Source organism: Amphiura filiformis, chromosome 13, assembly GCF_039555335.1.
Source record: "Amphiura filiformis chromosome 13, Afil_fr2py, whole genome shotgun sequence".
Lineage (NCBI taxonomy): Eukaryota > Metazoa > Echinodermata > Ophiuroidea > Amphilepidida > Amphiuridae > Amphiura > Amphiura filiformis.
In genome coordinates, this window is record NC_092640.1 from 59,929,593 (window position 1) to 59,947,981 (window position 18,389).

Consider the following 18,389-nt stretch of genomic DNA (forward strand, 5'->3'; position numbering starts at 1 on the left):
GGCGGCAGAAGAAGAAGGGGCGGCAAAAACAGGGACGGCAAAAACGAAGGGGGCAGCAAAAAGAATTAGTAAAGAAATAAGGGCGAAATTTTTTTTGAATTTTGAATTTTCTCCAGCCCCCGGGGTAGGAACGGCCACGGTACGCCACTGTTGCTGGCTTGAATCAACCAGATGTACTTGTGTTTTTTAATGTTTATTGTGAGAAGGCTTTTACAACAGGAGTTCATAACAATTAGTAAGTTTTTAGCGGGTCCGCTGCCATCGGACAAGTTTAGGAAGTTTAGACTGTTTGATAATATTTATGTGCACTGGCTGCTTTCGGGAAAGATTAAAATTTATTTGTATACATTTGTTTTACTGGACAAGTTGATGATAAATAATAAACCAATTTTCAAACTTGCCTCCTTTGGCCTGATTGGCTCATATCCTCACCAATATCCATATATTGAAATGCTAACTCTCTGCTCATGGGTGTCAAATGCAGACGATAAGTCCCAAATTTTCTGTAGAAATTTTAAAATGTCAGAATTGACCATTTTCATGACCATATTGGGAATCAGCATGAAAAATACATTAAAATGAGTACAAACAAGCCTAGTATTGGTTCAGTGGTTTTTGAGATAGCTCTTGATATTTTGAGAAAATATGTCAAATCTTGGGACTTTTCATGTTGAAGTATATGGCTATCAGCATGCAGAACATTAAACATTAGTTACCAGCATAGTAATTCCTGAACAAGAGTCCTCAACTATGGACATAAAGGAAGTTATAGTTAGGCCAAGAAAAAAAATTGTTTGCTTGCCCTCAAATGAATTTTAACAATTGGGTCGGTCCGTCTGTATTTATTTTTATTTTTTCTTTTTTTAAATCACTAGCAAACTCTACTGTTGTATTAATTAAGGCTCAAAATATGACAAATCAGACAATTTTGTTGTTAAAATGAATCAACTAACATTACAAAACAACCAAAATGTTGAACATAAGCTCTAAAATACATTTTTGTTTACATCTCCAGAATGCAAAAATTTGAAAAGAAAAAAAAAACTTTTTCAGGAATTTCCAAAAATAGGGTCGGTATTCTTTTGTACAGTAAATAAAAAAAACACCTTTTTTCTGATTTCCAAAATTAGGGTCGGTCGGTTGAGGGCAAGCAAACAACTTTTTTTTTGCCTTATGTAGCTCAACGACTAAAAGATCAATAATATTTTTGATTTGTATAACCTGCTTCCTTCTAATTAATAGTAATAACTTCCTAAGAAATGTGCTATTTTTGCCGTGAACTATTAAGTACGACACGCTTCATGGAGACACGTTTGTAACCGCCTTGTTATTCAATGAGTGATATTGGTGTCAGTTTATTTCTCCTGGATATATTTAAGGGATCTAAAATGAGCGTTTATTTGCGTTTCGACAGTATTTTTTGTGGGACCTGAGAGCACCTCAGACCTATCGAATTGTATTCTGAATACGAAGCATGTCTTTCTGATATCAAATAATTTTCATTTTTTGAAATTCACGATATAATATAATATTTTATGACAAATTATAAAAATTTGATATTTTTCAAATTTTTGATATAATACAGTCCTCGAAGTAAATTATATAAATCTAATGATATATTCTTAAAGTGTATGTAGCAGGGAGGAAAAGCCGACGGTCAATTGAAAATTTTGACCTTTCATATTGAAGATATGGATTTTTTCCCAAAAAGACCTAATTTTTTTGGTGTTTTGGGAAAAAAATCCATATCTTCAATACCAAAGGTCAAAATTTTCAATTGATCGTCGGCTTTTCATCCCACCTAAATACACTTTAAGTATAAATCATCAGATTTATAAAGTTTACTTTAAGTACTGTTAAATATCAAAAATATCAATTTTAATGATTTGCCATAAAATGTGTATTAAATTGCTAATTTCAAAAATCAAAATTATTTGATATCAGAATGACATTCTTCGTATTCAGAATGCAATCGGTATGTCTGATGTGCTCTAATTTCCCAAAATAAATACTGTCCAAACGTTCATACCCCAGCCCTTAATGCGACGACAAGAGAAATCCGTGCAGTTGGCCTCAAATTTGAAATTTCAGCAGGAAGCAGCATAGGATTTGTCATTTTTGTACTTGTTGAATGCCTCAAATGGATGAAATCATCGACTAAATGCGTATTATTGTCTATAAATGGTCAAGTTTTTATTGTTGATTTTGGATTGAAATTATTTATAATATTTCCTCCAAATTGTTGGCTAGTACTAGTAGTAGAAGTGTCGTTGTGTTTACAAACTGCATGTTGCAGGTAGTAGGCAAATAATCCTGTGAAGGGCTGTTCAAGTTTCATAGTGTACTAAACATACCCTAAACAGGATTTGCCATTTTGAGCAAATAGCACCCCAGGATTTAGAACGGTTTTAATAACAAATTTGATCTCCTTAAGGGATGGGGTATGAACGTTTGGACAGTATTTATTGTGGGACATTAGAGCACATCAGGCATCAAATTGCATTCTGAATACAAAGAATGTCCTTCTGATATCAAATAATTTTGATTTGTTGACATTCGCAATGTAATAGCCATTTTATGGCAAATGATTAAAATTGATATTTTGATATTTAACAGTCCTCGAAGTAAACTTTATAAATCTGATGATTTATACTTACTGTGAATGTAGTTGGGATGAAAAGCCGATGATCAATTGAAAATTTTGACCTTTTGTATTGAAGATATGGATTTTTTCCCCAAAACACCAAAAAAAAATTAGGTCTTTTTGGGGAAAAAAATCCATATCTTCAATATGGTCGTGTCCTTCAATATGAAAGGTCAAAATTTTCAAATGATTGTCGGCTTTTCCTCCCAGCTACAAACACTTTAAGAATATATCATTAGATTTATAAAATTTACTTCGAGGACTGTTATATATCAAAAATGTGAAAAATATCAAATTTAATAATTTGTCATACAATTTGTATTATATTGGGAATTTCAAAAAATGAAAATTACTTGATATCAGAAAGACATTCTTCGTATTCAGAATGCAATTCGATATGTCTGATGTGCTCTCATGTCCAACAAAAAATACTGTTGAAACGCTCAAAACGCTCATTCCAGATTCCTTTAAGGGCTCGGTCACCCACCTTTATTTTTTGGGGGGACCTGAGAGCACATCAGATATACACCAAATTGCATTCCCAATATGAGGAATATCCTGATGATATCAAATTATTTTGATATTTTGAAATTTGTGATATAAAACAAATTTTATGACAAATTATTTAAAAAAATTGACATTTATGATTAAGACTGAGTTTGTGGTAATATCACCTGGTCGTGTCCAGAATAAAAAAAAAATCTTTGTATTTTCATATTTGTTAGGTGTTGGGCCGACATTAAAAAAAAAAATTTGCCTAAAATATTTGCGGCCAAAAACAGTTTTTCAATTTTCGCCCATTTTCCAGCTGTGAAAATTTAAAAAAAATGGTCAAATTCAATAGGTCGTCCTGGATATAAGGGACCTATATTTTTGTACTGGGTAATATACCTCAAAGGGGTGGTCTTTGCACTACACATTATGCTGCCAATCATTGGGTTGCTAGTTCTGTTGCCAATGATAGACCATGAAATGGAAGGCTATGTTGGCAGATTTTCAAAAATGGTTGTTTATGCCTAACTTTGATGGCATACAACAGCTATGATAGTGAGTCAGTTACAATAATACGATATTATGTATATTGGTCCTTGGTAAATCCCTATATGAATTTGCATCTTGGGCAACTTGCAATTACAGTGTAAAGAGCATCCCTTTGAGGTATATTACTCACTACAAAAATATAGGTCCCTTATATCCGGGACATCCTGTTGAATTTGGCCTTTTGGGGGATTTTTATAGCTCTGGCAAATGGGCTAAAATTTGTTTTTGGCGTTACCATGGTAACAAATATTTGTAGGCAAAATTTCTTTTATTTTTGAAATGTCTGCCTTAAGACCTAACAAATATGTGAATATGAAGAAATGTTACCAAGATTGTATAATTACGATGGTTTCTGACAAACAAACCTGGACAAAATTTTTTTCAATTTCAAGTTTTCAATTGAAAAGAGTACCTTCTTTCTGGATTTTGAGAAGTTATTCAAAAGCATATGTCGGAAGTCTTTTATATAGTGATGGAGCAGGGTTAATACTTTAGGATATGTCTCTGAGTAAACTTGCATTGTGATTATATCCCCATTACAGTGATGACTTCCACGATGGGGAACACTGTGACCCCAACCCATTTTAGTCATCCAAATATGTCCCATTTCTGCAGGGATTCAGATTTTCCAGTTGCAATCCATACAGCCCCTATGGAAGACATGACCTTAATCTTCCACACAGGGGGTTTGAATTTGAAATGGGATTACCTGAATGGGTGACCCCATTTGAAATCTGTACACCGCTGTGCAGGAGATTATTAATGTCATGTCTTCCATAGTATGATTTCAACTGGCATATAGCCTATTTGAAGCTTGCGAATATTTCCATCAAAATTGAGATGCACTGAAAATGGTTGACTTCTGGAAAGTTGTTAATTGTTGCAACTGTTGCCCAAGACTGTTGCATCAACTTAAAACTTAGCCAAAATATATATTGTTTTATCTTTTTATTATTATTACGATAATGGCGTCATATCTTAAAGTCACAGCATTTGAGTGACAAGTCGCTGCTGATTGATTGACAAAATAATCTCAGTTGATTGCATATAGGCCTAGATCTAATGGCTGCTGTCAAGCTTGAAGCGTTGCCATTCAGGCCTTACTTTAAAAAAATGTTTGATTATTAACCCCCCAAAAAAAAACCCTGATCCAAACTTTTTTATTTCTTTTCTGGGGGAAAGTGAGGGCAAGATGTCATATGATATAGGGGACCGCAGCTGCCCCCTTTGCCCCACCCCCTTGGTTTATACCTTTGCTGTGGTGAAAGCCCCTATATGGCTGTTATATCAGTGAGCCTTAAAAATTGAGGATGCCCTAGATAAAATTGGTCATATTAAACGGCTGTGCTGTAGTCATGATCATCATCATAATCATCATCTGTCAACTCAGTAGATTTTAATAAATATGTAAATATAGTAAGAAATACAGTGAAACCCCCATACAGTTAAATATATATATGTAAATTCAGTATTGTCATATAAAACTATGTGACACTGTCACCTTGCGGAACCTCTTTCAATATGACAGTTTTCGATAACTGTTTTGAAATTCAACAGACTGTTGCAATAAATCAGTTACATCAATTCCATGTGATTATTTATCAACATTAGCATCAACTCTTGGCACATTTATGGATATTCATGCAGGATATGGATCATGAATAGTACCAAAACAGTCAATCGTTAATCCGGAAACCTTTAACTGCACAGAGTTCACGAGGGAGTTTAGGTCCCGTATAGGTCAAAGATGTATAATTACCTGGGTACCCAGGTTTTTGCGAAACCCCTTCCTGTAAAAATCGTAGAACTATTTTAAAAATTGCAAAACTATTTTAAAAATTGCAAAAAATCATGGAAAAGTCACAGATTTTTGACTTTATCATAGATATCGAGCTACGAGAGAAGGTCAAAGATTCTGACTTCTTTGCTAGATCTGGTAATAGCACCTACTTAAAGCCATATTGTAACATTTTCATACAAAATAGATTAGTATTTGTTTGCAATGTTAGCTTTTATTATCAGATATGCCCCCTTTTAATTTTGAGCCAAACAACTGAGTTTAAAGCAATGAAAATTGTAATTTACTACCAGCACTGATGTGGCCAATGTGTGTCACACTGTCGGTCATGCTACAGTACGATACCTTGAGTTTGATGTGTGTATGATGACTGTTCCGCACGCCATGTATGTACTAGGTTATGAAAAATGCGTACACTTTCGACTAATATTTCCCATCGTAATTATTACGTCGAAAACGTCGAATTAGGTATTTGGAAAAAAAGGGCAAAAAAACACAGTAGTATTGACAAAGTTGAAGCCCCATTCAAATACATGTAGCATTACAGATTCATGTAAAATGTATTATTTTGCCTTTAATAAATGGCTTTTGGATTATAAGGCCAATTACAATTGATTCTTAGTTTCCTGTTTCCCGCCCGCTTCCAAAGTAGAGAATTGCAAAATATTTAATTATTTTATTTATATTTTGGATTTTCTCTTTAAAAATAACTTTTAATGACTACCAATTGCTACTTTCTGACTTTGATCATATCATCTATAATGATGAATAAACATAGAACTTAATTGTACCATTACTTATGTATAAAATCAAACATAGAAGTAAAATAATTAAATGCATGCTCCTTGTCAAAATGGCTTGATGTAGGTTGCGACCACTTATTTAAAAAAAAAAAAAAAAAAAGACAATTAATAATTAAAAGTCGCCTCATCCCTGGTGTTCAACCATGAAACAGGAAACTAAGAATTAATTGTGAAGGGCCTAACCACTAGCAGGCAGATGAAATTTTTATGATTTTTGCAATCCTCAGGATGATCAAATTTGATGATTTTTGCAATCCTCGGGATGATCAAATAACCAAATATGTGATAAATACTTTGGTGTGGGGTATATCCTGAATGTGTGACTCCATTTGAAATTCACACCCCCTGTAGCTGTGTGGGAGATTAAGGTCATGTCTTCCATAGGGAGTGATGGATTTCAACTGGAACAGCCCAATTTTAATATAGTGACAATTCTGTGTTGCTGCAGCCCCCATTTGACCTCACCATCTTCTCAAGACTCAGCTGACCATTCACATGTCATAAAAATTAAGATCAAAATTATGATATTTTTATTAAATTTTCTGTACATGGTTCATGTACAGGACATATAATGAAGGTGACAGTTCACTTGGTGAATCTTTAAGTTTTCTTTAACTTGAAATAAAAAACCAAAAGCAAGCATGCTTTATTTGACCTCAATAATTCACATCCTTAGCCCGGCATGGTGGTCCAGTGGTACAAGACTCGCTATGGAGGATGTGCAGCGATCCCCCAGCAGCAACTTTATATTGAGGAGTCTAGTTGCTTCAATTGAGAGATAGACGCTCTTGTCTGTGAACATGGTGAACACAGGTTCAAACCCTTTACCTTTGTTTTACCTAATAAATGTTCTATAGAATTTTAAGAGATGTATTGGTAACACTGAAATAGAATTTTAATATTGCATCAATTTTTGAAAATATAGTTTTTAGGGCTTAGGGCTAGCATGAAGTTTTTAGGGAATTTTTTGTAATGCTGTGACAATCAATCCCTCCGGCTGCTGCATCTTGTGAATGGGTAGGCGGATTGACTTTAGATTGTCAAGATATGGGCTGTGGTCAGAAACTTTTTTTTGGGTGGTGTTCAAATCCTATTGCGACCAAACTTGTGTCATAGCTGCACTATAGGAACCCTCATCTATTGGTGGTGTTCAAGGTCATATACTGAGGTCAAAGGTCATTTGAGGGCAACTTGTAAAATACCATTAAGACTTTTGGATAAAATTTGGTCTCATATGAACAGTTTATATAAAGATGCAACCAAAGGTGCATGGTTCACAGCTTGCTTAGATTATTTATTTAGAGTCTATGCTTCGATGTATTGGTGGTATCCAAGGTCACAGGTCATGTGCGGTTTAGGGTTAGGGTGTAGTGTTAGGGTGTAGGATCTGTGAAAGGGTTAAGTTTAAGGATGTTCTTAGGGTTAGGGCATGTGTAGGGGTAACAAATTGGGTTCTCCATTTATTTGAGGACCACAAGTGGGCTAAAAACATTTTAAACATACACCTTATGTATTTTTTGTACATATATTAGAGTTATTCAAGAGTCACAATTAAGTCAATATTGGTTCAAAACAGCACCAATATACCTCACAAATATGAGTCAAACTTTCCATTTTTCATCAGAATTGGTTAAACCAAAGATTTCACATGCACTGAACTAATAAATTTGACCAAACTAAACTGTTATACACCGTTAATTGTCACCTTGGTTCACATTTTTGTTTTCCCCTTTGTCACTTCCCTTCTACATGTAGATCTTGTTGATACCAAATTGACCTTCATGTTTACTTAACATACTGTTCCTGTGCTGTGTGATTTAATTGATCTTAAGGCGAGTGGGATGGCAAGGACAATATTTTTCTAGTTTTAGCCATTTAAGAAATGGCAGTATACTTCTTAATATTACGGTAATATTAACCGTAATACTGAACATTGCTTATTACGGTAATATTAACCGTAATACTGAACATTGCTTTTTGCTATAGGAAGTTAAAGAAGAAACAAAAAAGGAGAAAAGATGAACAAAGAAGTCACTTGGCACCCCAGGATTCGAACCTTATAGACCCCTTGTGTGCCAAGCACAGGATCAACGACCAGTAGCTAGAGGTGTTTCGCTGGCCCGGCCAGCGATTCCTTGAGCATATAGCACTAAGAGTGATTGCGTCATGGTATCATGTGGGATTCATGCATGCGCAGTGGTTATCCTTATGGTATTCTGTGGTCTCTAGCCATGTTAGGGTTAATGCACATCAATGTGTACTTATATATGACATGATCAAGGGAACGAGTCACATGTCTAACCCTGGTCGAAAATGAATTTTACTTATGTTTTTAAAGAGGACATTTAGAGCTTTCAGAAACTGAAAACCCCATGTTGATATGACTTTTCTTTGCGAAGTTACGTCAATTTATCAATCGCTGAAAACAATATAAAACAAAAGGATTCAAACCTTAGACCCCTTGTGTGCCAAACGGTAACCACAGGGGTTTCGCTGCCCCGGCCAGTGATTCCTTGAGCATATAGCACTAAGAGTGATTGCGTCATGGTATCATGTTGGATTCATGCATGCGCAGTGGTTATCCTTATGGTATTCTGTGGTCTCTAGCCATGTTAGGGTTAATGCATTGTATACTGAATAAGCCTAAGAAGCTACTAATTGCATTTATATCCATAGGTCTTGCGGTTCTTGAGTTAAGGCCAATAATATATCAAAACAAAGGTTTTGGGCTTTCCTCCATGAGAATGATTATGAATATTGGGCAGAAATGATACTCCTTATATGCACCTTGGTATTTCCTTTACATATAAAACCCATACCATTCCTTCCTCTTGTGTGTCAGCTTTATATGTATCAATGTTTGAGTTTGCAATGTTTGCAAACACCATTAGGTCATGCTTCCACCCTGCCTTTTTTAAGTTTAATGCATATATTTGCCAGCAGTGATGCAGTTAAACAACATTTAATTGTTTATAACGATATCAAATCAAATCAAATCAAATCAAATCATGGGCTTAGTTGTTGTGTTCATATGATTATGAATGATGGATTGAAATGCTTTGAAATGACATCATAGGCTTAGGAACCAGTAGGCTGGGGGGATCATCCCCATCAATAATTTTGGGGCAGAGGCTTGATTGAATAACCTTAATTATTTACCTATTTTTTGTAAAAGTTTGGGCCTTTGTTGTTGCTTCATGGCCAAAATTGTTTTATTTTTTTCTGATGACTTATATAAAAACTACTCTTCTCGCAGCTAGGGACACATTTTACACAACGTGTAAGCTATCTACTTTGTTAAGGGGGTACTACACCCCTGCCCAATTTTGTGCATATTTTTGCATTTTTCTCCAAAATTTTAATGCATTGGTGACAAGTAAGATATGTATATTATAGGGGCAAGGACTAAAACTACTGCATTGAAAATTCAGCAACTCAAGGCAAGTAGTTATTGATTTATTGATCAAATACTGGTTTTCCCTCATTTTTGACTGTAACTCCACAACTGTTGTCTGTGCTGAAATAAAATTTCCAGTGCTGTAGTTGTAGTCCTTGCCCCTATATCTTACTTGTCACCAATGCGCTATGTTTTTCTTAAATTTTAACTAAGTCATTCAAGAACAGTACCATTTATTTCTGTCTGGTAAGGCCAAAAAAAAAAGGTTTGTCTCAAAGCTCACAAGAAATTTAAAAACAAATACGAAATGCGATTTTTTGTTTTATTATTTTTTTATTCCCGACTTTTTTCATGGTATTTTGAGAAAAAAGTCTGAAGGGAAAACACAGTTTTGGAAGTTTTTAATGGAATTCTTTTGGAGTAAAGCATTTCATTGTGTTTATGAACAAATATAGCTGAACTTTCAGTTAAAAATGAAGCCATGTTGCAGTGAAATGGACCCATATGTCTTAAAGCACTACAAAGCCAATGTAAAATAAGGAGTGAAAGTAGGCCAGTAGCCAGGATTTATTTCGGGGGAGCAGCTAGCTAAAAGTTGATGTTTGGTGAATTTTTCTTCAAAAAATGGGCTAACTTCAATGTTTTTCCTGAAAAAAAGTGGACTGAACTATCATGAGTTAAAATATATAGCTCAACTATCATGAGTTAAAAATGAAGCCATGTTGCAGTGAAATGGACCCATATGTCTTAAAGCACTACAAAGCCAATGTAAAATAAGGAGTGAAAGTAGGCCAGTAGCCAGGATTTATTTCGGGGGAGCAGCTAGCTAAAAGTTGATGTTTGGTGAATTTTTCTTCAAAAAATGGGCTAACTTCAATGTTTTTTCTGAAAAAAAGTGGACTGAACTATCATGAGTTAAAATATATAGCTCAACTATCATGAGTTAAAAATGAAGCCATGTTGCAGTGAAATGGACCCATATGTCTTAAAGCACTACAAAGCCAATGTAAAATAAGGAGTGAAAGTAGGCCAGTAGCCAGGATTTATTTCGGGGAGCAGCTAGCTAAAAGTTGATGTTTGGTGAATTTTTCTTCAAAAAATGGGCTAACTTCAATGTTTTTCCTGAAAAAAAGTGGACTGAACTATCATGAGTTAAAATATATAGCTCAACTATCATGAGTTAAAAATGAAGCCATGTTGCAGTGAAATGGACCCATATGTCTTGAGGCACTACAAAACAAATGTAAAATAAGGAGTGAAAGTAGGCCAGTAGCCAAGATTTATTTTGGGGGTGCAGGGTGCTAAGAAGTTGATGTTTGGTGAATTTTTCCTTCAAAAAAGGGCTAATTGCAATGTTTTTTTCTGAAAAAGGGGGACCTTTTTGTAAATTTTCCTTCATAAAAGGGTTGCTTTTCAGTGTTTTTTTACAGAACAAAGTGGACTTTTTTCTTGCATTTGAATGGGGGGGTTGGGGGTTGGGGGGGGGGGGGTTGCATCCTCCGTTCCCCTCATGGCAACATCTGAGTGAAAACCCTGCCTGGAAAAGTTGCACAGTAATGTTTCTGTCTTCATTTTAGTTATATTTTACAGTATGTGGAAGACACTGTAGATAAATGAGTTCTTTTTCTTTCATTTTACTTCTTTACATCTTAAAATGATTCAACATTAAACACACATTAATTTAGTAATTATGGGATTAGCTATGGCTTAAAGAAGATTAACTTACATAATATGCTGATCTGGACTAGATGCTGGTTTTAATTGCATGACTTATACAATTTTCATGATTATTAACGCTTGAAGATCTTGTAACACTTTAATGTTCTTATGCCTATGTCAGCACCTGTTCATATGTAAGCATTTCCAAAGGAGGACATTTTATGATACTTTGATCACAACTGTGGATAGACACTAAGCCACAGATGTCCTCAGTTTCCGGTTAGGTGCAACAGGTCGCAAATTGTGTAAAAATGCTATTTAGAGCTGTTTTGATGATTATATAAATTTGCTGATGTGCTTCAGTGCACCTCAACAGGTCGTAACACCTGAGGGGGCATTTTCCCCCAAAATTTTGACTTTGTGCCCCAGTTAACCTAAGTCGGAATAAAAGTCACCACTTCCAACAACAAAAAATTCCAAGCAAGTGTAATTTTGTTTAATGGTTATTTTCACATAAAGTTGAATTAAATATTAATATCAGTAGAATGTTTTCATGTGACTTACTTTTGAATCCATTTTTTAATTTGTTCCTCTTTCCTCTCTCCTTCCTCCACTCGTACAGATTGCAGTTGACCCATCACCTCGAAATCCGGCACGCCAGCCGAGACTTACGTGAACTTTCCACTCGACGAGACCCGGCCACTCCGGTGAGCCGTAGGGTAAATCCCGGACCGGGAGAATCAGTGGCCAGTAGCAGTAGCGGAGGTCCTTCTCCACGGCACAGAACAAGGTAGTAGTAGTACTAATAGCAATAAATGCATGGCAGCCGTAGCTTGCGAGTTAGCTTGAATTCAGGCACTCATGGATTTCCTCCTAGTTCCTGTGTTAACAGTATTGCACTCGGCTGAACAGCAATTCAGATTGCAATGACTAGGCCGCCTTCAATCTCGGCCGGTCTGCAGTAAGATTACTATCAAGAAATCCTTCAAAAGTTTATTTTTAATAACTTTATTGGCTTAGCACTTAACTTGTGATCCGTGGGTTATTCCTAACAAGTTTGGTAAACTTAAAATTCCTGTATGTTGAGCTTTCAGCTATTAATGACCTTTGGTACCTGTAGTGAATCTTCCATGTTACACTTGTATCTAAAATGTTAAAGTCGGCTTATTTATACACCATATGATTCCTGTTTTATCTTCGCTAAATAGAAAGTTTAATCTCACATTCTCAGAAGTTTTCATGTGCAGTGGCAAAACTTTGAAGCATGGTTCATATAACTTCACTAAAAGTGTTGAGCTTAGCTTTAATCCACCATGTAAATGTGTGCAGGTGGTGACATGTATCATGTAGTAATTTCCAGTGACAATTTGTAATGAGCCAATTGAAGAAACATGATATGTCCTTTGCAAGGTGGCAGAACATTCATTAAAGTGTTCGGGTGACAGTTTAGCATGAGTTGCATGGATGTATTTCGCTTGCCGTAGCATAAAACTTGTTGTAGGAGTGATAAAACTTTCTGGTTTCTGTGATAACTTTAATGAAATGTCAATAAAGAAGATCGTTGTAACACAACAACTTTCAGATAATTGGTAGAAGAAGCTCTCCTATTCTTGTGTGGCATAAAACTTTTAATTGTCAGAAGTTTCTCTGTAACATCATTGACAATCCTTGTGACATAACAACTTTCATCAGATCGAAGACGCTCAACACAATTCTTCCGTTGCATAAAACAACTCATCCCAATTGTGATAAAACTTCCCTAAGAATTTCCTTGCAAGGTAGCAACTTCCATGGAGGCTAGAAGAAGGAGTTCTCCAGTCCAGTGTAGCACAGTTATGTTCCCAGATACTTTTTATAAGATGGTCATCGGAGCCTTATGAGGTGGCAGCAAGTATATACTGTTTAGTCACACATTCCCATGAGTTTTCATCGCACAGTTAAATTGTAATGTAACACTTTACAGAAGTGAGAGCAAAACTCTACTGTATACATGTACAATAATATTTGTCAGCATTAACTTCCAAAAGGCAATAGTCAATGGTTTAAGACCTCCACTTTGCACAGCCAATCTTATATTCCTGGAATGAGTAGGGTTTTTTTTTGGCTTCTCCCTTGAGTAGCAGCACAAGTTCATTGCTGAATGCAAGAAAACAGATTCAGTTGACGTCGTTTGACAATAACAATAACGTCACTGTCTATCAGAGATACAAATACACTCCATGCATGAGCCAGTATTTGCCTCAAGATCCCATTTTTAGCGGTGACTAAAATATCTTGTGGTCTATATTTTTAAGTTTTGATGTTAACAGTATTGCAGTCAAGCAAGAAAGGATGCAGAATTATCTAGTTCTGTTCGTACTATCTATTAAGTCTTCTTAAGCTCTTGTTGAACTTTCTTGTAAAAGTTTTTAATCTGTAACAAGGTCATGCTAAGTGCTGAATAATTTGTCACTCCTTTGGCTAGGATCAGAATTAAGCTCATCTGTCAGTGCGCAGTTCTTTTTAAACCCAATGCTTATACATTCAAAGCATGACCTTTATAATGTATTGGGTATGAAAACTCATTCTCTTCAACTCCAGGTCAACTTTTAGGTCATATACTGTTTAATGGAGGTTGTTGAACTATGCCATTGGAGTGAGACCATTTTGACTTGTTATGGGCTATTCTAGTTGAAATACATACACCCCCTTTGAAAGACACAACTTAAATCTCCCACACAGGGGTGTAAATTTCATATGGAGTCACTCATTCAGAGAACCCCCATTCAAAATTCACACTCTCTGTGTAGAAAATTAAGATCATTACTTCCACAGGGGGTGTATGGATTTTAACTGCAATAGCCTAATGTTTGTTCCTGTACTATCATGATCATAGCATACTCTCAGCTACAACATCATCCCCAACTCAAAGTGAATGCTATTGTTCACCATTATGCATGCATGTGCTACTGTGACCTACATGTATAGGCATGAGTAATATGAGCAACACATTTTCTAGTTGTCTAAGTTCAGCCATTTGGGTTTTGCAGTGAATCAGAACTCATCAGTTCAATGCAGTCAGAAAGCACTTACAACCTTATAACATGCAAGCATAGAAATGTGCCTAGGCACTAGGGTCCAAAACATTCTCATCTAATAGTGCACAGTTCTTTAACCCCAATACATTTGTACATTCATTGAATGACCTTTGGAAATTTGGGTACAAAAACTCATACTCTGCAACTTGTTGTCAAATTTTGGACTATGATTGTTTATAAATTGAGGTTATTGGACTATGCCATTAGGATGAAGCCATTGTGGTCCATAATGAGGGTTAATGGAAGAGGAAATTATGGGTTAGGATTTGACTACCTGTTTGTGAATGATTTCAATGACATTTTGCAGATAGGTGTTGGCAGCATGTCTATGTGATACCTCATGGTTTAATGTTGACTCCAGCATAATAACAGTTTTGTCATGGCCGGGAAATTGAGAGGTTTGACCTACCACAAACCCCTATTTAAGGGTGTTTCAGTGAACCTGTCCTCCAAATGCACTCAGATCAGAGAACTTGGATGTTTATGCCATGTGGACACATCGACTGATCAGTGCCAGAAGTGGGTAAGTGCAAAATGGTACCATATGTAGCTGCTATGTGTAGATGAGTGCAATATGCTGTGTGTAAATTGCCAAATGTTCACAGGGCAGCTATTGCACTTGCCCACTTTTGTCACTGAGCAGTTGACTTTCAAATGTGTCATTCAGACATCTCAGACATTACTTAAGTATCCAAGACACAAATTAGGTAGAATATGGTACCTTGAAATCTGATGTAGACTCCACAAAGAAAACCCTGTCATTCATGCTGATAGTACTGATACTGTTGAACCAAATATCATCTGACTTTCTGTAAGTGATGTTGATGTTATCACTCCATCTATCTTGTAGGAGGAAATTTGACAAGATGTTTCTAGTCCACCAGATGGTTAATAACTTCACACGTCTTTGGACATGGTCTTTTAGCAGCAGATTGAGAGCAGTTGACCAGTATTTTGTTTGGTCTTGACCGGCGTCTTGGTCAGAAATTGAGGGTTGCCTGTCATTCAAATAAAAGTATGTCAAACATCCAATTTACCACAAAGCTTGAAATGAAAATCTATTAGATTTCACCCTGTTAGTCTTTTAACCTAAACCGGTTTTTTTTTTTGGGGGGGACTTGTATTGTATTCCAAGGTGGATATTATACTCTTGCAAAAAACAAGTTCATGAACAAGCGATGTACGTGTGTACATCGTTCAAGGTATGTTTGAAAGAACATCAAGCTTGAAACATGGAATATTGCACAATAATTACTGTTTTCCGCCATTTTAGGGTATGTGACCAAAATATGTATTTAGGGTATTATGGAAACCCCTGAAAAATACTTGTTTAGGGCCTAGGGGGAAATCAGACCCTAAATTATAAGACTATCTATGTGCTCAAGGTGAACACCTACTCATGTTACTCTCTTGCCACTTTCCTGGGAAACAAGAAATAGCAATCTGTGGTTTTAACCCGATGAGAACTACCTGCCGATTGGACAAAATAAATATTGTGTCCAATTTTGAACCAATCAAGGAGGGTATTAATAAGATCATCCTCAAATGCAAGTCTGACCATAAATAGTTTTTAAAGCCTAGTCATAATTGGCAATTGAAATGACCATTTCCAGTTATCAACCAATCAGAACTGCTTTTAGATGACCAGTAGTGTCCAGGGGATAAGATCAAATAGACCCATTTATGCTTGCAGATCATTCAGTCACATTGCAGGTAAGCAGTTGGCCAAACTATTTTATTACAGAAAGTCTCCCATTGACCCTTAGAGTGTAAGTCTTTCTGACCACTCTATTTCTGTAAATAATGAAGTTAAAACCAGGTAGGCATACCTGACCAATTACTTAGACAGGTGGTTCCTGGATTATATTTTATTATAAGCATGCAGGTAATTTTATTTTGTTCATTACAGGGGATTATTTCCTGAGAATTACAAGCTGTGGGTTTAATATAACCTCTTTTTTTTTTAGAAATTTAGTCATAATATGAGCGTACTCTCATACACAAATGCCACTCTCATGTATAAGTGCTCCTAACCCAGGTTCAGACCTGACACCTGGCTATCCATCCCTTAACCTGGGGTATGATTGCTCCCCTCAACATGGGGTAAGGTCTGACACTTGGCTATCACTACCCCAATATGTGACCATCCACCACGAAGTGGTAGTAAAGTCGGCTCTAAGTCATTTTCTGTTTATTGCAGATTTTAAAAGAATGCGCTTTTAGCTTTAAAATGACACCTCAACCAGCTTCATCGGACATCTGGAAGTGAAGTTATGGTTCATCAGAGGTCAAATTCCTAATATACTTTACATAGAAATCCATATACTGTTTTTGATTGTATCTCAAAATGGAAAATGCCGACTTTACGACCAGTTTGTGGTGGATGGGCACATATGGGGTAAGGTCTGACACCTGACTACCCATCCCTCAACCTGGGGTATGATTGCTCCCCTCAACCTTGGGTAAGATCTGACATTTGACTATCACTACCCCAATATGGGGTAAGGTCTCACATGTGGCTATCCATCCCACAACCTAAGGTATGATTGCTCCCCTCAACATGGGGTAAGGTCTGACATTTGACTATCACTACCCCAATATGGGGTAGATCTGACACCTGGCTATCCATCCCTCAACCTGGGATATAATTGCTCTCCTCAACCTAGGGTAAGGTCTGACACTTGACTACCCATCCCTCAACCTGGGGTATGATTGCTCCCCTCAACCTTGGGTAAGGTCTGACATTTGACTATCACTACCCCAATATGGGGTAAGGTCTCACATGTGGCTATCCATCCCACAACCTAAGGTATGATTGCTCCCCTCAACATGGGGTAAGGTCTGACATTTGACTATCACTACCCCAATATGGGGTAGATCTGACACCTGGCTATCCATCCCTCAACCTGGGATATAATTGCTCTCCTCAACATGGCGTAAGGTCTGACACTTGGCTACCCATCCCTCAACCTGGGGTATGATTGCTCCCCTCAACCTTGGGTAAGGTCTGACATTTGACTATCACTACCCCAATATGGGGTAAGGTCTCACATGTGGCTATCCATCCCACAACCTAAGGTATGATTGCTCCCCTCAACATGGGGTAAGGTCTGACATTTGACTATCACTACCCCAATATGGGGTAGATCTGACACCTGGCTATCCATCCCTCAACCTGGGGTATGATTGCTCTCCTCAACCTGGGGTAAGGTCTGATACTTGACTACCCATCCCTCAACCTGGGATATGATTGCTCTCCTCAACCTTGGGTAAGGTCTGACACTTGACTACCCATCCCTCAACCTGGGGGTATGATTGCTCTCCTCAACCTGGGGTAAGGTCTGACACTTTACTGTCACTACCCCAACCTGGGAAAAAGTCTGACACTTGACTATCCCCTGCCTATCCATCCCCAACATGCGGCAAGTTCTGACAACTGCCTATCCCTCCCCAACTTGGGGGGCAAGTTCTGATGACTGACTATACCTTCCCCAACCTGGGGTAAGTTCTGACACCTGTCTATCCCTCCCCAACCTAGGGCAAGTTCTGACGCCTGCCTATCCATCCCCAACCTGGGGCAATTTCTGACAACTGCCTATCCCTCCCCCAACTTGGGGGCAAGGTTATAGACACCTGACTAGCCATCCCCGCTCATTCCCCAACAAGTTGAGTAAGTTTTGACATCTGGCATACAGAAGTTAAAAGCTTCAACTTTGTCAATATTTGTGTGCAATGAGTCACAAGAAGTCACCCTTACAACAAGCTTCCATATGTCGGGGTTTTCTCTCATCCCATGGGATATCACCGCACTTGGCACAGGATCATTTGATCCTATTTAAAGCTAATTTGCCTGCTAAATGAAACACACATAGGGGGAGAATTTTAAATATCAAATGTCATGTTGATTTTAGAGTTTGGCCATAAAGGAGATGAGTAAATGGGACTATGTTTTCCTTAACACATTACAGTG

At 36.9% G+C, this 18,389-nt stretch overlaps 1 protein-coding gene across 3 annotated transcripts in view; it reads left to right on the forward strand.

The window, feature by feature from the left end:
• Positions 1 to 18,389, forward strand: part of LOC140168593 (epsilon-sarcoglycan-like) — a 189,333-nt gene that overhangs the window by 140,304 nt on the left and 30,640 nt on the right. For all 3 annotated transcript variants that reach the window (XM_072191995.1, XM_072191996.1, XM_072191994.1), the window contains exon 9: positions 11,965 to 12,132. In XM_072191995.1, coding sequence (XP_072048096.1) covers positions 11,965 to 12,132 — 168 coding nt within the window. The remainder of the gene's footprint in view (positions 1 to 11,964; positions 12,133 to 18,389) is intronic.